Source organism: Epinephelus moara, chromosome 17 (genome assembly GCF_006386435.1).
Source record: "Epinephelus moara isolate mb chromosome 17, YSFRI_EMoa_1.0, whole genome shotgun sequence".
Taxonomy (NCBI): Eukaryota; Metazoa; Chordata; class Actinopteri; order Perciformes; family Serranidae; genus Epinephelus; species Epinephelus moara.
Window position 1 is genome coordinate 6,003,126 of NC_065522.1, and position 26,207 is coordinate 6,029,332.

At 41.5% G+C, this 26,207-nt stretch overlaps 1 protein-coding gene across 1 annotated transcript in view; it reads left to right on the top strand.

Annotated features, from left to right (window-relative positions):
- Nucleotides 1-26,207, top strand: part of adam19a (ADAM metallopeptidase domain 19a) — a 283,587-nt gene that overhangs the window by 208,472 nt on the left and 48,908 nt on the right. Inside the window, exons 6-12 of the mRNA XM_050067214.1 lie at nucleotides 5,436-5,619; nucleotides 11,742-11,807; nucleotides 12,416-12,487; nucleotides 12,830-12,996; nucleotides 19,273-19,357; nucleotides 24,526-24,668; nucleotides 25,095-25,272. Of these exons, the coding sequence (XP_049923171.1) occupies nucleotides 5,436-5,619; nucleotides 11,742-11,807; nucleotides 12,416-12,487; nucleotides 12,830-12,996; nucleotides 19,273-19,357; nucleotides 24,526-24,668; nucleotides 25,095-25,272 (895 nt within the window). The remainder of the gene's footprint in view (nucleotides 1-5,435; nucleotides 5,620-11,741; nucleotides 11,808-12,415; nucleotides 12,488-12,829; nucleotides 12,997-19,272; nucleotides 19,358-24,525; nucleotides 24,669-25,094; nucleotides 25,273-26,207) is intronic.

The window sequence follows — 26,207 nt, forward strand, 5'->3', positions numbered from 1 at the left end:
ACAGCTGGTGATACACCTGTATGCGCACATGAAAGCCTTCTGTGTAAAGCTCCGCCTGTTTGAGACACAACTACGAAGCTTTAATGCTGCACACTTCCCTGCGCTGTCTGAAATCAAGTCTGCTTTTCCAAAGGCCGACCTTTCTGCTAAAAAGGAGAAATATGTGTCTGTGATTGCATCTCTCGTGACAGAATTCAACCAGCGTTTCCAAGATTTTTCTGTCATTGAAAAACAAATTAAGCTGTTCTTGACCCCCTTCCTGGTGGATGCAGAAGAAGTGGAAGAGAGTCTGCAGTTAGAACTGATTGAAATGCAATGTGATGATTCTCTGAAGAGTCAACATCAGCTTCTCTCCCTCCCTGACTTCTATCAAAGTTTGGATAATGCCAAGTTTCCTCTGATGAGACGCCACGCAAAAAGAATGATGAGCCTGTTCGGCTCAACATACATATGTGAACAAACATTTTCCCTGTTAAATCAGAACAAAAGCAGACTGAGAACCAGAATGACTGATAGCCATTTCTGTGAAGTCCTTCGTGTCTCAACCACCAAACTTTCTCCTGACATGTCAGCCATCCTTCAATCCAAAGAACAGCATCACTGCTCCCACTGAGTGCAATGTTCTTCACATTATAGGTGAGTTAGAAATACACACAGGAGTGCAATGTTCTTCACATTATAGGTGAGTTAGAAATACACACAGTATTCATGTGTCAATATGTCACCTCTAGTGTGTGGCCCGGCCCTTTGTTTATTTTTCTGTATTTGGCCTTCACTAAAAAAACTTTGGACACCCCTGATATAAATGAATGGATATGAGTTAATTGTCAAGTTGTAAAATTATTTATCCTTTATTTTATCCAGGAGTTGTCCAGATACAGATAAGAAGAGTTATACAGACAAGAATAGTTATACAGATGAGAAGAGTTATACAGATACAGGATCTCTTCTTCCAGGGAGTCCTGGAAAATGACGGATGAAAACAAACAAGGAATGATTTTATATAAATTTATGTAAATAAATCAGATTTTGTTGGGTCAACTTGTGTTGTGTTTATTGTGTTCTTAGAACTGTGTTTTTTTTTAGAACTGTTTACCAGCATAACTGGCATTGTAAAAACATGATCAGTTAGTTTACACAACTTGGTTGGTATTTTGATATTCATCCATATCAATTAATCATGCATAAAGTAGTCCCATACACTGGGAGAAAAGGAAGATGGTGAGAAGAATTGGGGATCTGGGAGGGTTGGAGGGAGGCGAAAGATAAGAACATGAGTAGACATTACATGAGACTCTTAATCTTACATTACCTTACCTAACCTTACGTCATTTATGTGATGTTTTTACATGACATGACATTTATTCATTGCGTTGTTTGTGTTACATTATGTTCTCTTATGTAATTACATAAATTACATGTACGTACTTGAACTTGCATATTTTAACCCAAGACATTATCTTTTTTCTAAACCTAATCACGTAATTTTGTTGCCAAAACCCAACCGTGACAACTTTATAACATTAACAGCATGTTTTGATATGTTTATATCAAGGCTGTAGCCATGGAGTCAACACTGGGGGGGACCAGGGGTGTTGAGGAGTTGAAAACATCCGGGGCTGTAGCCCTGAAGTGTGAACAATTTTTTACCTGGGGGTCTGGGGTTTCCCCCCCCGGGAAAAGTTTGAATAATTCCCTGTTAAACATGTGATTTTAATGTATTTTGACCAAGAATGAGCACTCATCTTCTATTATGGGGTTGCCCAAATTGTTGGAAACCTGGAAGTCCCCCAAATGGGGGACTTTGAGAATGACTTTGCAAACACAGTGTGAAACAATGCACTGATCACGAAGATTATAGTGATGTTGCACATCAAATTAGACAGCAGAACCTGGGCTACAAGGCTGCCTTATAGAATAGCAATGATGTTGTTTTTCAGTTTCAGTTATATATTGGGGGGGACATTTTGGGCATTTCTTTTCAGTTATATATTGGGGGGGACATTTTGGGCATTTCTGAACATTGGGGGGGACGTGTTCATATTTGGACATATTTCTAGCTGATAAATGGTGCCGGCCTGCTTTCATGGACTTAACAAGGGCAGCATCTACACACCTGACACAACTTGTTTTGCGAGCCACCAATAAACACAGAGAAGAACAACAACTGCAGCACGCAGTCTAGAGGACACAACATGTTGTGGTGTGGAAGTCTTTCACAGTCTTTCAGAGGAAGACAACAGGATCGCGCCGAGGTGTCTGATCTCTGACAGCCCAACACCAATTAGATCCAGAGCTGAAGGACCATCACCAGACTGTTTGCAGAAACTAATTAGCTGCGGCTGCTTACATCCAATGGCTAGACTCTGTTGTTAAACCTATTAATAACTGCTAGCCATATGATGCTAAAGGTAGCAATCATTTGTATCATTATCTGGCAACCCAGTCTGTAGCACCGCTCTCTCTGGCTTCGCGTGTGCGTGAGACACAGACGTTTGTTTGTCCGAGTTGAGTGTTAATGTGTGAGGTGAATCAGTAGCGCATCCTTATTCTACTTGGTAGTTGTAGGCTAGTCTATTGTGGTATGGTGAGACGGCGCCTGGGTGTGTTTATAAAAATGCAGCGTGACGATATAAACATTCCATACTCTAGATGTAATGCAGACCTGCCAATGCGCATTTAACCTGTTCATATGAGTCAGCTGTCAGTGTTTGAAACTCCACTCTGCAGTGTAGTTTATACACTTTACTGATAGACCAGAGAATTACACAATAACACTGGACACTCCTTGTATTTTTTATGCTCATCTGTAGTGTAGGGTGATGGGGGAAGGAATGTTGAGGATAGATCATTTGACAATACCAGAATATACCCAGAAAATCTCCCTCTTTTTCACAGCCTAATGTTGGCAGGTATGGAAGAGTCGCAACTGTTGTTTGTTTTTGTTGTGTTAACAATAGTGATGTCAGTTTGATTTGGTTGGGTCAGAGCTATTGAATATTTAATCATCCATATTTTCTCACTACATTTTAGCCTTCCTTACCCTCAGGTGCACATAAACTACAGGTTATACGCTTCTTTTTAAAATACAAAAATAGCAAATTGTCGGTTATCACATCAGTTATCGACCATGAGAAGCAGGTAATTATCCGTTGAAAATATCCATATTGATGCTTCCCTGACCACTCTCCGCATTAAGTGATCTGTTTGTGATAGTTGTCTGTACATTAGTGGATACAAAGCAAGCAACACCCTCAAGAAACAACTGACATAAACTGTAACTGTTTCTTAGACTTCAGAAAATAGAATAATGAATACAGTGAAATTATAGCATTGTGCAGTTGTTGTTTTTTTTGTGTAACAAGCCTAAAAGACACGTATTTAACAGTGTTTAGCGCATGTCTATGTCACACAAACCCACGATGCTCAGTGTAATACTAGAGAGCACAGCACCCACTCCATGGTCCACAGTGCATGGAGGGGTTCTGTGGGGGAGCTGGAATCCAGTGGCAGAATGATGAACAGTAATCTTCCCTGAGTCATGCTGTGGTAGTTGGTGAAAATTCACTGTTGCACCCTGCAATGTGTCCTCACTCTCCTGTAGCCTTTGAGAAGAAAAACACATTTGAACCAATTTCAAAGTAGCTGAAGGGGGAGAGGACAGCTACAGCAGGTAACCAAACAAATATAGAAGAGGTGGCATTAAGTCAGTGTAATGGGTGAACATGGGACATATGTGTGGATGTATGGGAGAATTCTTTAGACAACATTGCTTCGCTGGTGCACTTATAAATGTTTGGAGGAATAGTCAACTGATAAACACTGGTGAACAGACCATGCCAGGATTTATAATACCCACTGGTGGTCAAAAAATAAATGCCAGATACCTTAAAACCAGTTGTTCGTGAGAAGCACATTTCATTGTTGACAGTAAAATACTGTGCTTAAGCTGCAATCATTTTTCGGCCTATTGGGGCCAGTTGAACTTGAACATTTTAAGAAAACCCTATAGATTCAGTCATTGTCTGGTCACTGTTAGGGAACATGGTGAGGGCGGAATCAGGAAAGGGGAAGACAGTCCCTTCCCCCAGCCTGTACTGTAATTGCAGTTTTTAAACTCACAATACATTTTCCATAGGTATGATTAATTAAACATACCATAATATCAGTGCTCTGCAGCCATTAACACTATGATGTTATAGAGTAGCAATATGTTTTAATGAATTTCATGCACGTTTCGAGACAGTATAGCAGTGCTAACGCTACTCATCAACAGTGGCGTATGTTTTAACAATGTGATATAACACTATCATGCAGGGATTTGCAGTCTCAAGAACTACAGGTACTTGGAGGCTCTTTTTTTTTTTTTTTTTACCACCATTTGGATAATGCGTTACATCCTATTTGTTTAACCAGAAACAACTGAAATGGGCTCTGTGCACCAGCTCCAAGTAGGCATGAGTATTTCCTGTCCTATACTATTGGATTAAGTGATTAATCAGGTGTGTTCAGGGTGTGCCGCACACCTGATTAATCACTTAATCCAGTAGTATAGAACAGGAAATACTCATGCCTACTTCCTTTCAGGAAGTAGTGGAGCTGGTGCACAAAGCCTATTGCCATCACCAAACCCTCCAGACCCCATGTAAATTAACAGTTATTTAAGTGTGTAAAGAGCCAGTATATTTTTCGTCTTACAGGATGAATTGAGATTTTATTTCAACCAAACCAGAACCAGTGATTGTTGAAACAGTGGAAAGACAATCCATGTTGTTTTCTGTGAGTTTTATTTTGTTTCTGTCAACTTTGAATCAAGCACGTTTTACGATGATAAAAAATACTGTTTATTTAAATGGAGTCTGGTGTGTTTGATGATAACTAATCTCAGGCTGTTTCTGGTTAAATACAAAGGAAAATTGATTTATTGTTTAGGCCGACTAAAACCAAACTTTTGAAACACATGCAAACATGTTCGTCTGAGTGAATTCATAATTCTAAATTGAATTGAATTTCTCACACACAGAGATAATGTGATTGGTAGTCAGATTACTCCTGCATGTATACTGTAGTCAGTTGGACCAAAACAAGCACTTTCAGTGGATGTACATTGACGATGCAAACATGCCTTTAGTGTTTCCATTGCAGCCTGGCTGCTGCTTAAATTGTTATTCCTGTTGTTCACTTGGACACAAAATGTGGGAAAGTGGGGTCCAGGTTGAACTACATATATATATATATATATATATATACAATAAAGTTTATTTGACATGCAGAAAGCCACACAGCAACTCTTTGTCTTGCCTCTCCGTGTAAAAGGATGTGACATTATTTGTATGCAGTCCTATAAATACTGACTGTACCTGTTACCTTGTTTTGGTGTTTTCCACAAGCTCACCAGCATTACCTCCTTCCTGTCTTTTTTTCCCTCTACCCAGGGGCCTGATATCCTTGAATTCAAGTGACACCTACTACCTGGAGCCAATCATTGGTGTGGATCCTCACTACCATTCACTGTGGAGTACAGAGGAACTGCCAGTTAAAGGTGGAAACTGTGGGCACAGCCATCACACCACACAGTCCAACCACATCCCCGACCTGCTCAGACCGTTTCACTCCAGAGTGAGTCCCCCACACACCAACAACACTCATCTGCTAGAAAAGCAGGGTGTTTTCCTGATATAAAGATAATAGTGTGGTGATACTGCAATTTTGTCTTCAACACTAACTTTAAAGAAAGAGTCAGCTAACAGGGAAATACATTTGTTTGCTGTCTTGCCCAAACACAGATGAAAAGATCAATAACAATTTCATTTCTGTACATCCAAAGACAAACAAGTGGATTTCCCAAGATACTGTTCCAGAAGCATCTGAAAAATGATTACTATTGCAATACCACATCAAAAAAACAAAGTGTCTTGTAGCAACTTTTGCTCAAGGGTTTTAATGTCATTAAGATGCAAAAGAAATCCATATTTCCCTCCTGGTGCCTTTCTCGATGAACCAAGGTTTATTTAATAATCATGTTTCAGTCAGAGTAGATGCACATCAGACACCTGTTGTCATAGACCTGATGACTTGAGTAATGTCTGGAGGCTACAGCTCTGGGAACAGACTAGAGAGGTCTGTGTAGTATGTGCCTGTTTTGAAGGGTGCTGTCGCTGCGTGTCACTGTATGATGTTGTCACACTAGCACACAGAGCCCAGGGAAGAGAGCAAAAACTTGCTACAAACTTCTGTCGAAAAATGTCACAATTTAAGGAATAAACCGATGTGCAGTGATTCAACTGAACACAAACTGGATTTACTGTCAGAAACAACTACTCTGCAGCATCATCTCCTTTCTCTGATCATTTCATTTCAAGGCAACTCTAATGCCAACTGACAATCTGTGCGGTGCACCAAAGCCCAGACCTCCATCACCACATACAGTACCTGTAGAACCCAATTTTGAAATGAGCCATCCATTTATATCCACTAAAATTGCTTGTTTTGGTCACTAACAGGCTCAAAATATTATACTTACTGCCTGTCAACATTTTAGAAAGAGTGAGATCCCTTTTGTTCAACCAGTCCCAAAGTTGCTATTGTCAAACCAACTTCCCTTTAAAAAAAACTGTAATTTTATCATTGTAAAACACGCTTCATTCAAAGTCAACAGAAGCATAATAAAACATGCAAAAGCCATCTTGGTGTGTCTTTTCCACTGTTTCAAAAATCACCAACTCTGATTTGGTTGAAATTAAACCTTAATTCACCCAGTTAGATGTGAAAATATGCTGGCTTTATACACACTAAAATTAATGTTTATTTGAAAGATGTCTGGTGAGTTTGGCGATAGTCATTTTGGGGCTGTTGGTGGTCATACAAACAGGTCTATCTGTGAAGGGATCCTTTCCATCATGTTGTCAGATGCTTAGAAGATCAATCGAAGTCTGTCAGTGGCCAAAAAAAAAAGTTTTATTGGACGTAAATTGATGGTGCTCAATTGCCCCAAGTGGTGACACTATAGCCCGTTTTGTGGCTGCCGGCTGCTGCGGTCTCGATCAATACTGGACCAGTTTCAAAAACTGTTGTTCCCATTAGTTACTTAGCCACAAAACATGAGAAAATAAGCCTAAACCTATAATACCCAGTTGTTACACCTAAAACACACCAAGCAGGAGCTAAGTGCAGCCAATGGCAAGCTGCCATGCAATGTGTATGGGAAGCTGCGGCAGCTGCTCCAAGCTACGAACCTACGATTCTGCAGCCGACAAATTGCAACCAATCAGTCAACAGAATTCTTCTGGGACATGCTGACCTCTGTGACAAAGAATTCCTTCCCACCTGAAACACACAAACCAACACATTCTCACTCTGACCTCTACACATACTGAGGTTTGGTCATGGACCTTCCAGGTTGAGATTCAACATGCAAAGTACCCTGGGTGCGTTGGTTGTTGCCGTTCTGGGACACCACGTCAACTTCTGCCTGTTACATGCATTGTCGGTTTTACAAAATACATTCCCGTGTTCATTATTCATTACAGCGAGGTGGTCTTTTTGCTGGGCCTTAGGCCTGTCGCACCTCCAACGGTGCCTGTGGTGGACTGTGCATGGCAGGGGCGTCCTCTTCCCTGACACAGGCCTACACCTGACCGCATACCGCAAGGTTTTGCTGCAGGGTCTTCAGCTGGGGACCACCGCTCATTGACGTTTCGCCCCTTATCCCAGAACGTCTCCTGGTGGCGGGGCAGTGAACAGGGACGTCTCCTTGACACCCCCTGCAGCAAAACCTAGTTGGATGTTACTCCCCAAGCCTTGTCTCGTCGTTTCAGCCAGAGCCAGTGGCTTGCTTTCTCAGCTTCCTCAGAGAGCTCTTTGGTGGATCTGCTCAGTGTGGCTCCACGTACTCCCAAGTCCTTGAGCAGGCATGATGTTGATCTGCCCACAAAGCCTCTGGCTCCCACCTCCACCAGGTACAGCCTCACACTCCATCCACTTTCTCTGCATTCCGTGACCAGGTCTGCATACTTCACCTTCTTGCTCTCGTAGGCAGCTTCCAGTCCCTCCTCCCATGGCACTGTCAGCTCGATCAGTATTGCTGACTTCACGGCTGCAGACCACAGCACCACGTCTGGTCTTAAGGTGGTGCTGCATATCTACTGTGGGAACTGGAGCTGCCTACCCAGGTCTACTTCCATCTTCCACACCGCCCCTGGTGTTAATAGCTTGGCGGGTGGTCTCTTGCTGGTATGCATTGCGGGTTCCCCCTGCCTGAGGAAGTAGATCCTGCATCGGCTTTCTGATGGACTCTGGTTGTTTGCCTCCTGCCGACTTTTCTTCAGCACCTCTGCCAGCTTCCTGAGCACTTGGTCATGCCGCCATCTGAGCCGACCCTGTGTCAGTGCTGTTTTGCAGCCCGACAGAACATGCTGGAGTGAGGCATTGATGGTCCCGCAGAGGTCACAGGATTGCTCTGTTCCAAGCTATTGGTGGAGGTTTTGAGGGCTCAGGAGGGTGCCGTTTGTTGCCCTAATGAGGAAACTTAGCCAAGCCTGTGGCAGTTTCCAGAACTCTGCCCAGCTGATTGCTCGGCTCGCGACACCCTCCCAAGTTGTCCACCACCCCTGCTGCCCCTATACCCCTGTACCCCTGTGCCACAGACCTCACTCTGAGCTCCTCCTGCTCAATCCTGGTGACCTCTGCAACAAAAAGGTCCTTCTTCTCCTTCCTGCTTGCCTTGGACCATAGGATGGGTGGGTCGCTCCATCCGAGGCCTGCCCGCCCTGTCTGGACCATGCCCACGACTTGTTGATGTTGCAGTCTTCCCATCACCTTCTGCACCTCCTCCTTGGCCCTCCATTTCCTTCCAGTCTCAACTCTGGCATTTGCATCAGCCACTGCCCTGTCGGAGGAGTCCCTTAACTCCATCACCAGCCTTGCCTTCTCCTGCCTGTAGCTCAGGATGATGGATTTCAGGGGTAGCTGGAGTGAGTTCCATCCGCACAGGCCAACAGCTGAGAAGCACCGTGGTCGGCCGAGCCATTTGCGGATGAAGGAGTTGGCTTTTGCCTCCATCCGGCTTACGGCTGATGAGGTGACTTCGCACAGCTTCAGAGGCCACATCACCCTTGGGTACAGGAAATGTACAGTTTGCATATAGTCTCTTTCAAAATAAATGCACTATGTTGACGTTTTTTTTCCTTCACCAACAAAATTAAATCATTGGGTTTAGGCAACAAAAGCACGTGGTTGGTTTTAGGAAAAAAGAACAGAGTTTGGCTTTACAATCTTAGGAGAAGCTAAAACCCGCCTCCTAGGTGGTTGTTGGACCCACCCACCCTACTCGGACTTCCGCTGCCTTAACTTTTGCTGTTGTCCCACTGCGTTAAATAGTGATCAGCTGCGTATCATGGCGACGTGAAAGGACCGCTTTTTGTGTCTGACACCGGAAGTCACTGACCAAGCACCAGTTTTCAACGACTTTGGAGTGAGACCGGGTTGCATGAACATGCCTTCTGGTCACAGAAGAATGTTGCAACAAGCTGCACTTTGCAGCTGGTTTAAAGACTAGCTTTGTTGTTGGTGTTAGGCTCTACTGTTGAAACTACCATCCCATAGTACCAACTCATAACATCTGGTTATAACTGTCATTTACAGAATGATGGTTAAGTGTAGACAATGTATTACATTCCCTTAAAAAATCACACAGTTAAACTTTGTGAAATGCTGTCTTCGACAAATGTATTATTATTTGTCCCCTCTTGTAAATTTGGCAAATTAAAAATTGACAAACCTGTCAGCCAATAGGACACGAGTATTCCCACATATTTTCCTGTAAACTCTCTCTGATTGGTCTGCTCTCGCCTCCGTTCTATTCACTGATGACAAGAAATTACAACATCGACATCTTCTTTCGTGAGCTGTTTAAAGTGGAGAATTATTTGGGGCTAAGAACAACATATGTTTGGTGTTGGTGGGGTAGGCAGAGCATTTGAAACCCCCCCTCACCATGCTTAGAACCGACCTCTGTGTGTGTATTGGAAAAACAGAAAAATACCCATTTGTGATTAATTTATGACCTCAAACGTGATGGACTGAGTCGTGATTCTCTTTTGGTCTGGTTTATTCTGCAGCTAACTGAAAGCACCAATCAAATGAGAACATTTGGCTCTGCAGGGGTAATGGTCTTTGTCATATGCAAACACAATACTGAATAGGTCTCAGTGCTATTTAAGGGTGTAAAATCACTCTCACACCACCTGGAAATGGAGGGAATTATGGCTCTGACTCAGCTTTTCAGGTCTGTTTAGGCCATGGCTATGAGTCAATTTCCTGTGCCTTTATAGAGCAGAAGAACTTAACACAAGTCTAATTTGCTCATCTGCAGTTAGAGATGATAAAAAGGCTCCTCAGTGGGCCCTTATGCCTTCATCTGTCTCCACTGCTGGGACGAACAGTCACTCTTTGGTTTTTCTTCTCATATTTCCCTCTATATTTATCATTTTCCAGTTTACGTTCTTAGTCATTTTAAACTGTTCATCATCACCATCTTTCTCCCCACCTCATGTGCTAAAGCCCTCTCAGCTCTCCACCAGGGCATCATCCTTTTCTCCTATTTCTTTATCTTCCTCCCCCCTTGCACCGTACACCTTGGCTTTCCCAATTCCCTCCACTGCCACCCATTAATCCTGGGTTGTTATGCAGAAATGCCAGCCACAGCAGACCCCAGACTGAGTCCCAAGGCTTTTGCCACCATTTGCCTCTCAAATAAACAATGCAGTGTGTGCATGGGTTTGTGTGGATGTGCCACAGATTTCTCTCCAATCCCCAGTATTGGTGTTAAGTCCAGAGCAAGCCGAGGCAGCAGTCTCCCTGCACGTAAATCAATGAGTTTTAATTACAGCAGAGCCTTTCCCTAATGGCTGTAATCAAGAATAAGGAGACTGGAAGCTTAATGATGGAGGGATATACAGAGTCGTAAAGCTTTATAAACACAACAGCATGCATGACTGGGAGGCTTCTCATACATATTAGGCTTTTCACCTCTTTATGTACCAATTTCAGACGGTGCAGTTGTAAATTTTACCCAGTTTTATGTGGTCAGATAAGTAGGTCTGGTTTCTAGCTTTGTTTCGCTGTGCTATACTGACACCAGTACCTGCCTGCCTGCATCACTCTTTTAAATTCCACATTTTTATATTCAGTACTGTATTCTTGTTAGTGCAGAACAGTCTCTGCAGTATACAGACCAAGGTACACTGAGAACCTGGATGGTGATGGGAATCAAACTTACAATATTCCACAAGAAAAACTGTAGATTGGACTTTTTGTTTTGCTGTACTAGACTTTGTGTCTGTACATTAAGTGCTGCCTTATTGACGATACCTATAGCAAACTAAAAATTGTTCGATAAAAAATGAATGTTACATTAATGTAAGTTTTATGTATTAAGTTTCTTGTTTTTCTCATTTTAATTTAGTTTATTTTGTGTTTTTTAATATACCAAACCCTTTTGAGTCTGTCTGTTTGTGAATTATGTATTTCTGAAATCCTATTAGCACCACCACTCCTCCACGCCCTGTAAAGGATATGGGGTTACAGATCATCCATTGATTGATAATGATGTTGTACAGTATAATATAGTTTATTTTAGTGCAATATAACATAGTATTAAAGTGTTGTATAATCTAGTAAACCAATAAGACTGATGCTTGGTGCCTAACCATGTTCCCACCTGCCTTTGTCTTTCCTGTTAGGTTAAGAGGAACACCTGGGGTACCACCAAGTACATGGAGCTGTACATAGTGGCTGACAACACACTGGTAAGCTGACAGTAACTCTCCACCTACTGTATTCATTCCACAGCAGAGTATTTCAGTGTACAACAGGCCAGGGTGAGGGCCACGTTTGTCCCCTGACATCAGACAGCCATCGACTGACAGACCGTAACAGAAACTGGGTCCACATCTTAAACAATTATCTCCTTCCAGCTAATGGAGCTCTTTCATACTGAGAGCTCTAAGCTGATGATAGTCACAGCGAGGCGGAAGCATGTGGAGACGAGGTGGAAGGATTTGTCTGCTTAATGGCATGTATTTAGGTAGAATCTAAAGGTGCAAGAGCTTTTGAATGGACACTAAGCTGTAGTGATGAGACGCTACATCTTCATAAAAGTCAGTTAGGGTCTCCTACATTAATGCCATGGTAACAGCACATTGTGATCAATAAGAGACTGGTCCTCCCCTTCTGTAATTGGTATAATTATGATGATGGACCGGGGTAGAAATGGTAAAGCAGGGTTGGTTGGATAAAGTTACGTTTTCATGGGTCATTAGTCTCTGCAGGGAACTGTCTCTAACATTTTATTTATTTTTTTGACCGCTGACCTCATTCATGCCACTAATACTCCCCCATCTTTCCTGTCCTGCAGTTTAAACGTCAGAATAAGGACTATGAAAAGACCAGGGCGAGGATCATGGAAATTGCCAATTACGTGGATAAGGTAAGGCTACTGTTCTCCAGAGAACAGAACCACAGCTCCATCCAGCAAGCTAATAGACATTGTTCTATACTCGGCACATATGTCATCCATCACTAATCAACTCTGAATTTTGTTGATGTGATAAATAAATAATCAGTGATTGAAAAGTGTACACAAATATCTGTTGAATGAAGTCTCATCAGGATTTAATCAATAACATCCTTCAGCAGTCTTTACAAGGAGATTGGTGGAAAAATTGCTTTGTGTGACTAGACTGTGTTATGGCAGCTTATGACAAGAGTGTGGACAAACCTGTGTGTTTGCAGGTACATATTTGTTGTTGTTTTTCTTTCCTGCGTTTAGTTCTACAGGGCTCTAAACATCCGCGTGCCTCTGATTGGTCTGGAGGTTTGGACCGACAGGGATCAGTGCATCGTCACGGAGGAGCCAAATGCCACCCTCTGGTCCTTCCTCCAGTGGAGACAGAAGCTGAAATCCCGCAAGAAACACGACAACGCCCAGCTGCTGACGTAAGCAATGGATACACACACACACATACATACATGTCTAATTAGATAACTTTTGGGGAATTAACATTGACTTACATTAATTTCCTGGGGACTAGCCAAAGCCACTATTTTTCACACGTTTCCACCTAAGCTACAGTGGCCCTGTAGCAAAGCAACAGTTGGTGAGTCTGTCAGATCTGTTCAGCCACAGTTCTGCTGTCTGCAATCAATGTTGTTACATACGGACTGTAAGGTGGAAGAAAATACACTTGTAGTTTGGAAGGAACGACCTCTGTTACCTTTGTTTGCCAACAAGTCAACTTAAAAGGTCAATGTTGTGTTTACAACTTGTTTCTGCAGCCCCCAGGTGGCAAAAAAGTTTTAGGTTGTATTCCCATCCTTCATCATTTTGAAGAGCTGATTTTTAAAGCATTATAAATCCCGTCTTCTTTACTTTTATGTTTACTAGCTAGCAGTCTTTCATTACCTTTCGTTGCAACATTGCTGCATTTCATGGCACATCAACGCCACCTGTAGATCAGTGGAATAGTGTGAAACCATGTGCTGCCCATGTGCACTGGCAAGATTTTAACAAAATGGTAACCTCATTAAAAAACTGCTCCACAGCACAACTAGAGGTTAAATACTCCACAGGATACCTGTAAAGGGGACCTGTTGTGCTTTTCCTTATTTCCATCACATATATAATTAAATGTGGCCAAAATAAAGAGGTAAACTTATGTAAAAGTAATCCCTGTGAGCAAAAACCTGAAGTTTCAGACTGTTCTGAATACTTCCTTTCCAATTGTTTTTTTCCTAATTGGAGACTAGCTGGTGTCAACTTGTGATGGATTTCTTTATATGATCATCCACTCCAGGCACACTACTGCAAGTCTTTAAATTTCTTTATCATTCTGCGCCGGAGGTATTATGTTTTTGTGTTGTCCATATGTCTGTCCCATTCTCGTGAACACGATATCTCAAGAACACCTTGAGATATTTTCTTCAAATTTGGCACAAACGTTCACTTGGACTTAACAATGAACTTATTGGATATGGTGGTCATAGGTCAAGATCAAGGTCATCGTGACCTCGTCTGTCTTATTCTTGTGAACACCATATCATAAGAACAGCTCATAAGAACTGAGTCGATTTTGGTGGTCAAATGTCAAGGTCACCATGACCTTGCATCTATCCCATTCTAGTGAACGCAATATCTTAAGAAGGCCATGAAGGAGTTTCCTCAAATTTGGCACAAACGTCCACTTTGACTTAATAATGGACTGATTAGTATTTGGTGGTCAAAGGTCAGCGTGATCTCACATGTTTTTAGCCATATCTCAGGAATTCATGTGCTATTTATGGCACAATTTCGCACGAATGTCCAAAAGTATATAATGATAAAGTCATGACATTTTATAACCAACAGGTCAAAGGTCAACTTCACTGTGACATCATAATATTCTGCAAAAACGTTCTTCTGGCCATTACTGAACATCATAACTTGGGAACAAAAAGGGAAACATTAGACAGATACTGAATTGATGACAGTGCTCTTGGTTGCCCACCTTGAAACTGCACTGATACTGATGTCAGGTTCTGACAGATTTCTTTATATGGTCATCTACTACCAGCACTCTAAAAGTCACTTAAAAGTCATTCAGTGGTCTTAAATTTAAATTGGTGAGGTCTTAATAATACAAACATTTTATCTAATATTATTTAGCAATTTTTTTTATTTTTTATGTGAAAAAAGTGAAGCCTTTCTATGTAAAAGTCCATATTTCTAATGTTACAATACTTTAGTAAACTATAATACCGTCATTTTTCTTCATACTTGCGCTTACCTGTTAGCAAAATGTAGACTGACTTACCTCACTCTAATAACCATATTCCTACATAGCACTTACCTCTGCACAAGACCACATGTATGCTACCTGCAATGCTTAAATAAGTGAAATATGATATGTCCAAAAATCTGTCCTAAATTTGGTTAAAAGGTGTCTTACAAGGGCCTTAAAAAGCATTACATTTAACTGTCTGATACCCGTAGACATCCTGCAGTACATGTAGCTCCACGGTAGTGTCAGGGAAACATGCTATCCAATATTGTTACTTCTCCCTGATTTTAGATCAGATTCCTGCTGGAAAATGTGCGGTTGTGAAGATTTTGGTGTAGAAGCTTTTATTGGTGATTTTTCATAGTAGAAAGTGGTGCTATTTACATTACAGTCATTCCACGTCTGCAATGAGGGTGCAGAGACACAGATGTTATTTTTGCGCTTTTTGCCTTGTCCCACGCTACTGTGCTGTGATAGGCTCGCGCCAATTAACGCTGTCTCAACGTGACAAGTACTTGCCAATCGTAGCACAGCAGGGCAGGACTAGAGTAAACATACTTGCGGAAAAAAAACAGTGCAATGCACCAAGACATGGGGGACCTGGAAACACTGACCAGTCAGAGAACACTAAAGACACAGGCACTAAACAGAGGGTGAATACAGGTGTTCCAGCACAGACAGTATGAGAAATACATAACACGTTTTTTTTTTTGTTTTTTTTTACCATTCAAGCATGTACAGTTCAAGGTTATACCTTATATACAAGTATGAAGCTAAAAAAGGGGCATTATAGTTCCCCTCTAAGTGTGTAACTACAGTTAATTATAAACCCTGTGTTGTTTTACTTCACATGGTTGTACAATTTGCTATCATGTCAGATAGGGCCAAAGCTATTGGTGACCATCTAATGCTGATGAAAAGTCCTGATACAGTTTGCTAGGTTTTGTTCACAGTGTTCTGCTTTGGGGGATAGAGAGAGCACAGTCAGAGAGACGCTCAGAGACAGAAACAGAGAGAAAGAGGAGACGGGGAGTGTCCTGCAGATGACAGCAGTGAAGTCCTGTCCTGCACAAAACACACCCAGGAACAAAAGCTGGCACCATTTCTGTTCCTTGTAGGTAAACTGGGGACTGCATTGAAACAGAAATCCACTCCCAAAAATTGAAAATAGTGAAAGGTAAAATAGAATGACTTTGTGCAGTGTGGCTGTACAGATCCAGAGTCACCATTGACAGGGGACTGCAGCTGTTGCTACAGCTGCCTACACCCACCGCTTTCCATTCATATCTCTTACTGTAAACTGAATGGTACACTTCTTCTGACTTAACTGTTTGGCCGCTGTAGCTAAGGTCTTATCTTGACGTATATGTAAATGAGTTACAGTCTGGTCCTTGAGAAGGGCCTGATGTATGATGAACACATCATTATCTCCTGATGAGCGTAAATGAGTCATCTGATGTTAGACATTTTCAGTAAGATTAGAGAGTGATTTGGCTTTTTTTTGTAATGTGATTGTCTTCATGTGTTGGGCTGACCCCAGATGTGTGGGAGTCTGTGATAAGAGCTGGGGCTACAGTTTATATCTATACTGAAATTATCAAATCTAAAGAACACTGTGACATGTTGACACTCTTTAAATGTACTTTAGACATAATAGACAACATGGTCATCAAGCAAAGAGACATCAAGCAAAGAATGTAATGTCTTTTCTTACTGGTGAACTTACTGTAAAAGAGTAAATAGTATTCATATGTGAGTTTTGTGATCGTACTTGTGAGATGCAGACTGGAAATATTGTCCGGGTGTATCTATGATTTTATCAGGGAATGATGATGTGATCATTTGTCATAAGCTGAACATAAATACAGGTGTGTGGGGGAGAACAGGATTGATTGTCACATTTTTCACTTCCATTTTAATCCCTCAAAAAATATATCCTCAAAAGATTCCCTTTCAGTGTGTAATGGAACCCGAAGGTGTCAGGTAAAATACGGCTTGTGCACTTGCGACAACCATAACTATCGTGGGGTTGGTCACAACAAACTATAGGGATGGTTGTCTCTATGCTATTTTACTGGGGAAAATAAAAAAATAATTAATTTAGGTTTAGTTTATTGGTCCCACTCTATTAGGAGCTGTGCCTTGTTGAAATAAATCAAAGCCTATATGACTGGACCATGTGGGAATTTAATTAGAAAGGACAGACACAGGAAGTGACCACGTTCTGCAGTCAGTCACATTAATTTACAGGGCTGGTACCAGCGGTTATTACACAGGCTAGTTAATAACATGTCCGGCAGGAAATCCAAAGTGTGGGATCATTTTGAGAAGGTTAAGGACGGACCCAAGGTGACATGTAAACTTGTAGACAAAATATAGGCCTATATTAATGAAGGTTCATTGGTACTTTTTTGTGTTTATCTGTAATGTAGCACAGTGTTAACAATGTTACTGATACTACCTTCAACTCAAACCATTGTGTTGCCCCGCCCAAAATATATAATTTGATAATTAAATCTGTATTGTAAACATGCAGGCGACTAGTAGACTAATGGCCTTAAATGCAAACTACTGGTCGACTGGGAAAATTCTTGGTCAGGGATAGCCCTACACATCACATCTTGTATATCAAGAGAACATAAATAGGAAAAAATCATTCCTGTAAGTGAATATTTTATTCCAAGAAGAGAATGGAAAGAAAAATGCATGTGACAACTAACCCCCCCAAAAATGTGACATGTATCCCCAACTGGGATTCTTTGCTAGCGACCAAGCTAACAACCACATGTTGTAGCCTAGCTTAGAAAAAAACTATCCAAACTGTACCTCTCCCTCCCTAATTTTTTTTTTTTTTAAGATTATTTTTTCAGGCTTTTTTGCCTTTAATGTATAGGACAGAGTGAAATGGGGTGAGAGAGAGGGTGGGGGGTGACATGCAGTAAATGGTTGCAAGCCGGACTCGAACCTGCGACCACTACGTCGAGGCTTCACCTCTGTACATGGGGCGCTGGCACTATCCACTACGCTACCGACGCCCCTCCCTCCATACTTTTTATGGGTACTAATTATTTTATGAAGGAAAAACAAGAAGAGGTGGATATTTACATTTTGACATGAAAACATTAAAAGTCCTCTCACCTCAATGTCAAATGTCCTATTCCTGAAATGACCCTGTAGATGAAATCTAATGAATGAGGAAGACCATCTGTGGTTGAAATGATGTTGGTCACATCTACATCAAATCACAGCCAGTATATTTCTTTACGCATAAAATTGTATGTTTCACAATCCGTAACGATGCCAGTTAGCCTACAAGCTAACAAGCTAACAAACAATGTAAACAAATAAAATAGGCTAACTACACTTTTCATTCTCATATGTCTGCTAGTCGCCGATTTTGGTACACAACAGACTCCTCGTCTGAATCTGAGTCTGACTTCTCAAACGTGTATGAATGAATCTCTCCAATGTTTACTCTAAAGCTAACGCTAGCACACTGCTTTTTCAGCTATCAGCCCAGCGTGAGCAAGACTGGAGAAAGCGAAACTTGGGGAGTAAAAAGGAGTAGATCTGCCTCTGGCCCCTTCTAAGTATTTTAAAGTCTTACGTGGGAAAACCAAATTAAACAAAATATAAGAGTATTAATACAGTATAAGTATACATACTTTAAATCGTGTCTGTTGGGGGACTGTAACATTTTTCCAGTAAGAGTGGCTGCTTTAGTTTTTGTTTGGAGTAAGAACCTGCAAATTTTTGTCCTGATGTTAGTACACGGTTTGGCACACAAGTTAATAATCATAGCTGCACCTCAGCTAATAAGAAAGCTGATTAACTCCACATCCCCCCTCATACACCTCCTATCCCCTGATGGGCCTCTGTGTGCTTCTAATGACAGAAACACTCCAAGCTTTGGGTCACATAATTTCATATTTCATTAGTCTTTAAATTGACAAGTAATAATTTAAACAGATATTTTACTAAGCAAAAGATCTTGCTTCAGTCGGCTATAATTGGGCCGACACAACTCAGCATGCCGGCAGTAGCATCATCGCAGTTTGACTGCCGGCGTACACACACTCTGAGAAACACACGCACACACACCAGCATTCATCCATAAGCAGTAAATTGTTGGCCCCACTTGCTCCATGATTAGTTGTGCTGATACCAAAGGGCCTATTTTGTTTGGATTTATCAGTCAGGGCTTGATTTTGTTTTTGGGATGCTAAGTGACAACTGCAAGGAGACGGCATGGTGGATTGAGGTTCTTCACACACCCTCTCCCACATCTGACAGGCTTGTCATGTCTGCCACTGTGCGCTGCTATTGCATCTGCAATCAATGTGCATTCACCGTGGAGCCTGTAAGTGAACAGGGAAAAGATTAAAGTTAAGTGATTTTTCGTAATGTGTGTGTGTGTGTGTGTGTGTGTGTGTGTGTGTGTGTGTGGCTCTGATAGTGGTGTGATTTTCAAGGGGACAACTATCGGGATGGCACCGCTGGAGGGGATGTGCAGCCTGGAAAACTCTGGAGGCATCAACGTGGTATGTTGGAAGACTTTTCTCCTCTTTCCTCTTCCTTCTCTCTTTTCCCCTCAATATTTTCTCCCATCTTCAATTCATCTGCTATTGATTGTCAATGCTTTTGTGTCTGCAGAACGTCCTCTAAAATATAGACTTTTGGTCACCAGCTTTAGGTCTTTTTCAAGGGTCAAAGGTCAAATTAGGATCAATCCGCGTTATATAAGGGAAAGGTTAAAGCAGTGGAGTGAGGTTGAAGCTGCTTTTATGAATATTTTAGTGAAAATGTGTAACGTGTTGAAGCCACAGAGACCTGTCACCAACTCTGCAGTTCCCCTCATCCCTACGCAGACTTTTAGCCTGTTTGAGCGCATTGTTTTGGTTTTACAGCCTGAAGCTTAACTGTTCCGGTTCAGTGTCACGACTCTCATCAGTCTTGTTTCCAGCAGCAACTGGCAGCTGATTTCAAAGCTCTGATAAACTCACTGCACACTACCTAGATTCAGTTATATAATAAATGAGCAACCATTAACCAAAGCTTGAGTAAATCTCTAGTGATCAGCTAATTAGCATGCGTGAGCAAATAGCAAACCCCCAAACAACTTCAAAACACGAGGGGGAAATATGCCAAAAACTAATCAGCGCATACAGAGGTATTCAAATGATCACTTTGCAACATTGGCAACATGGAAAGTAGTTGTCAGACACACCACAAGATATAAGCTCAGCTGATACCTCAATCACAAATTCTAATGTTACTGTGACTGAAGTTATGGCTTTAAGTAGTGAGTAGACTTTAAGTAGTACAATTTTGCTTTTATTACAATCAGATAAGCCACGAGTTTTTCGTAAACTAGGTGCTTTTCTGAAGAATGTCCTTTCTTTGTTATAGTAACATTTGTTGGCGGCACCTGCTAGCTTACCTTGTAGAGCGGACGCCCCACGAACAAAGGCTCTGTCCTTGCCGCAGCAGCGTTCCAACCCATGGCTTTTTGCTGCATGTCGTCCCCCCTCTCCCTCCCCCTTTCACTCAGGATCTGTGTGCTGTCTAATAAGGGCAAAAACAGTGCAAAAAAATTAATCTTAAAAAAACAAGTAACATTTATTGTGCTTTAGCCACATCGTGTGTCATTGCTCTGTTATTGTATGTAATGTTTTTACTCCATACCATGTGATATGGTCTTTAGTCAAATAAATGAAAATGAAATGAATGAAAATTATAATCTGATGGATATCACTTAAGAACATATCAAAACACTTGGGGTAGCCAATGTGGTTTTTTGCACAAAGGTGAAAATTCCTGGGTGTCCGAGCAACATCAAAATATGTTGTTAATACAAACAGGTTTATTGTTATTATTGGAAAATATTTGAATTTATTAAAATGGTACAACTTACTAAAACATATTGAAAGGCACTGGGTGTAAATAGCCAATATAGCTATTTACACACATGTGTAAAATCCTGGGTGTCCGAGCAATGTGGAAATATGTCGTTAACACAAACTTGTCTTTTCAGCTATTCTGCTAAAGTTTGTTTACACAGTGTGCATTCAGCAGCGTTATACATCATTAAAATTGAAAGCAGTATGTCAACTAAGTCTAAAAATAAAAAGCCAACATTGACTCACGCAGGACTTGAAATCTGGTCTCCTGGGAAAATGTTGTGTGCTTCACCCACTTATCCACTATGAGTTCCTCCCTATGTGGACTTTGTCATTCTTTAAACTATATAGCCTGACTTTTTGGCAGTACATTTGTGAGTGTTTTTTTTTTTGGTAAATTAACCACTCTAATGTCAGAGAATATCCAAGATTGGCCATTCTGTGCAGAGTCTGCATGTTCTCCTGGTGTCAGCGTGGGTTTTCTCCGGGTACTCCGGCTTCCTCCCACAATCCAAAGACATGCAGGTTAATTGGTGACTCTAAATTGGCTGTAAGTGTGAAAGTGAGCGTGAATGGTTGTCTGTTTCTGTGTGTTGGCCCTGCGATAGTCTGGTGACCTTTCCAGGGTGTACCCTGCCTCTCACCCAATGTCAGCTGGGATAGGCTCCAGCCCCCCGCGACCCCCAACAGGATAAGCAGTTACGGAAATTAACAAATGGCTAGTGATAGCCCTAACCGTGACCTCCAGTACTTGGAATGAGTATTTCTGAATGCCCCACTCACATTATCTTCCATTGTCTAAAACAGGCCAACAGAAGTTGCTGGCTAGTGCTAGCTAATGTCTTTTGGGAATTGTTTTGCTTCCAGCTAAGCCCAGCCCACCAAAAACGTTGTACTGTTACTAACAGTAAAAGGGCCTATTGGTGGTTGTAGTCATTTGTTGATATTCTGTCTTGACGGTCAAATTTGTTTACAGGCATTATTATTTACTATATTATTAGTCTTTATTAAACAAGAAACAAAAAAATGTCAGAACAAAATAATCTCAAAAATAATTAGAAATATACAAACAATTATTCATACAAATGTTACAGCACACATCAACATAAGGCGTCTCAATACAGTTGAGTCGTATTCCATCTGAGTTTGAATGGCTTTGTTTTTATTTGGACAGATGTGCCAGATTGAAGTGCTTTCCACATACTTAGGATCATCACAAACAGGAAAAGCCATATTTTATATAAAGCAAATCTGCAGTACTTTAAGGATGGGACCCTGTTTTCTGCTTCAGTGTCTCCTGTTTGGAGTTGGATTTTGACGTTGCCTTGCCTGGTTACCTGCAACTTTGAAAGACCCACTATGCAGTATTATCCCGCTTGTGTAACTGTATAGCTTCATATATGTGTGCAGTGGACTGAATGAACGCAGCTGGAGAGATCGATAGCTTTTCCAAGCTTGATTAGCTTCTAATGGGCTGTTAGCTCTCCTGTGGGCAGTGGTGGCCTGTAGAATCCAAATGTCCTGTGGCTCCGCTCAGCAGCACAGCGCTGACTCACATTACCTCTGTGGTTTGGCCCCCAGAGCACTGAGAGAGTTTGTGACCAGGAGGTCGTTGGCTCGATCCCCGGACTGGCAGGATAAATCTGCCCTTCCCTCATTACCACCATTGTGCCCTTGAGCAAGGCTCTTAACCCCAGCTGCTCCAGTGGAGCTGCTCAGTGGCCAGCAGATCAGACTGCGGTTGTACTGGGCAGCTTCCAGGTGTGTATGTGTATGTGTATGTCTGTGGGGATGTGAACAGGGCGTTCCTGCTACAGAGAGGCTTCCTCTCAGTGACACCTCCCTGAATAAATAAATTTAAAAAAACAGCATGTGAAGGATTCACTGCAGAACATCAGCGTTCCCAGACAGTGAACACATCCTTATTTTATACATCTTGCATAATTCAGAAGCAGAGCTGAGAGTGAATGACAGCTTTCAGCAGATCAAAGAGGAGCTAAATACATCTGAATACTGTCACTGCTCTGTGTGTGTGTGTGTGTGTGTGTGTGTGTGTGTGTGTGTGTGTGTGTGTGTGTGTGTGACTCTTGTGAGTCTGACTTTTTTACCTTTGGAACTAGGACGTTGTAGCTGTTTCATACTTCTGAAGGAGTTTAGCATCAACTTTACATCATCTAACCACTTCAAACACATGTACTGATTATGTATGTTACTTTTTGCAGTTTAAATGATTCTGCACTTAAAAAGTTCTTAAGTCATATCAATAATAGCTGAGTATCCCTAGGGACGGCTGTGTAGGTGAGATGTTTGGTCAAAGGTCAAATAACAGATGGGTGACTGTGAAATTTTATGGACATTTCTGATTCCAAGAGATGAATCTTAATAACTTTTGTGATCCTCTGACATCTTATCTAGTGCTCAAATCTTTATGATCACATATCTGCAGAACTAATGACATCAGCCTCAGCTGCAGAGCTCTGATTGGGCTCAAAATATCAGGCCAGACCTTACATAAACCTGCACAGTTTCTGTTCAAGCCTGACCTGAGCCTGACCCACAGCAGCGTCTAAACCCAATCAAAAACATTCAAATTCCTAATGTGAAAAATACACTGATCAGCCAAAACATTAAAACCACTTACAAGTGAAGTGAATAACATTGATCATCTTGTTACAGTGCAATGTTCTGCTGCGAAACTTTCGGTCCTGGCATTCATGTGGATGCCATTTGACACACTCCACCCACCCAAACACCACTGCAGACCAAGTACCCCCCCTTGTGCCCCTCAAGGTGCTCACTGCTCTTTACCCCATGTAATGCACATCTCTCCCATTGCTGAGGAGGCAGAGGCACTAAGTGGCCACGCAGCCCATGCCATATCTTGATAAATGTGGGCATGACCAAAACACATGTATATAGTCATACCTTGGCTAGTCTTGACTTGGTGAAATGGACTCTGTGAAAGATCTTGCGCAGGAGTAGGCTGTACCTTGCACATATAGAGGAGGTGTGTCTAAGTTCACGTATATGTTCCCATTGCTGGTCCCAGATGACCCTGAAAGTGTGTTTACTTGTTTTTGAGTGATACAGTGCTGTTGTCTGACTTATCTAGAGACTGCAGAATAAAGATAGTCAGGCTTCTTTTCCCACTACAGTGCTCCTCATATCACATGTAAACTCCATCAGAGCCCTGTCTAGCCTTGCTTTTCTTTTTAACCTCTGTTAACATGTTTCCTCTTAATATTTGTGCAGTCTTTCTTAATGTGCATTTGAAAAAAGAAGAGCGGCACACCTTGTAAACAATTAAATAAGCCACAAACTGTGGCTCCTGTTGAATGCATGTGTTTGACTGTAACACATGCCAGAGGGCAATAAATGAGTACTAAAAAAAAACAAGACTTAAACACAAAGAAATAACAGATTCAGTGTCCCGATGGCTCCAGGTTCACTTTGTGGGAATTATTATGGTAATTTGATAATTGCAAATTTGTTTCCTAATAGTGTAAGCACAAATAAAGCATGATATAAACTGAGTTAAGTTAAAATGTAATTTTATGGCCATTATTATTTAACTTAATATTGTCATGAGATCGCTCTTATTCCTAAATTTATGCTTCATGAAGTTACTGTATTTACTGATGAGTACATATATACACAGTGTATAAAGAGTGGATAAACAGGGAGGAATAAGCTCATGCCCTGACACAAGCTCTAGTTTATACTTAATACTTCGTGCGGTCATGCCTGTCAGCCTCCACGCCATGCTGTCATAGTCACATTATTGACTCCTCTCTCTAATTCACCCACAGGACCATTCAGAGCTGTCCATCGGCGCTGCAGCCACCATGGCCCACGAGATCGGCCACAACTTCGGCATGAGCCACGACCACGATGGCTGCTGTGTGGAGGCCACGGCTGAGCAGGGAGGCTGTGTGATGGCTGCCGCCACCGGGTGAGCCTCGAGCACAAACCTGCTTACACCGAGCTGTTGTCTCTAACAGCTTGACATATGAATAACACTTTCATCAGCCAAAGGAATAAACAAATTACATATTAATGTGGCAGCCTAAAGAACTCGTCCTGTCTCCTGAGATTTTTGATTCCTCTCAGACAGAAAAACACAAACTTTTGTTCCACTTTATTATGAACATCATAGATTTTTAATTACCAGTTTTCACTGATATTGTACCACATTAAAATAATAGAATGAGAGAAAACATTTTTCTGTATTGAAAGCTTTTGTTTGTTGTTACATTTCAACACACTACATAAAAACAAAAGGAACTACTTTTGAATCTCAGAAAAGCAAAAAGAATCTATGTCATATATTTTTGTAAATTTTGCTCCTCAAAAATTAGATAAAAATGTTTCTCTCCAGGCATCCATTCCCACGTGTCTTCAGCCGCTGCAGCAAACGGGACCTGGACAGCTACTTCCAGAAGGGAGGAGGCATGTGTCTCTTCAACATGCCCAACATGAAGGACCTGGTCGGGGGCAAGAAGTGTGGGAACGGCTTCGTGGAAGATGGAGAAGAGTGCGATTGTGGAGAACCTGATGTAAGCACATTTATTCACTGATAGTCGTCTGAACCTTCCCAAGCCCACAAAATTATCACTGTAAATCAAATGATTCCTAGTGATAATCTGATTTTAAAGGACCATACTGGTGTTTTTGTTTGTTTTTGCCTATCTAGTCCCGCTCTACTCTTTACTCTGCTCAGGTGTTTGAGATCTGTAACCTCTTCCACTACCTCACTCCCTACCATTGACCCATTTTTCTCTTTTTTAGGGGTACAGATAATCTTTATTGGAGATAGCAGGTCAGTAGTATGCCTCATAGAAGTGGTATACTAGGAACCCAGGGTCAGTTGCACAAAACACCTTAAGTTAAGATTTTCCCTTAAGTCATAGTTAAGGTTTCCTCAGCATCAAATTGGTTGCACAAAACACCCTTCAGTCTTTTCCTTAAGGTTTCCTTAAAATGTTCACTTAAAGGGGTAGTGCACCCAAAAATGAAAATTTTTTAATATTTTTTTTTTATCATTTATCACCATAAACTCTGTAATGTTGCAGTTTTTCTTTTTCTTTTTTTTTTTTTAACCTTGCTTTGTTTGCTAAGGTCTTTTGTGCAACAGTCTAGAGATTCCTTAAGTATACCACTAATACAAGGAGTAAAACATAAAACCTTAAAGGGATAGTGCACCCAAAAATGAAAATTCAGCTATTATCTACTCACCCATATGCCGACGGAGGCCCTGGTGAAGTTTTAGAGTCCTCACATCCCTTGCAGAGATCGGCAGGGGGAGCGGCCAGCAGACCTAATGGCAGACGGCGCCCCAGACTAACGTCCAAGAACACAAAATTGAAACCACAAAGTATCTCCATACTGCTCATCCATAGTGATCCAAGTGTCCTGAAGCCCCGACATAAAAAGTTGTTTCGAAAAACGTCATATGAACTCTGTTTTTAGCCTCACTGTAGCCTGTAGCTCT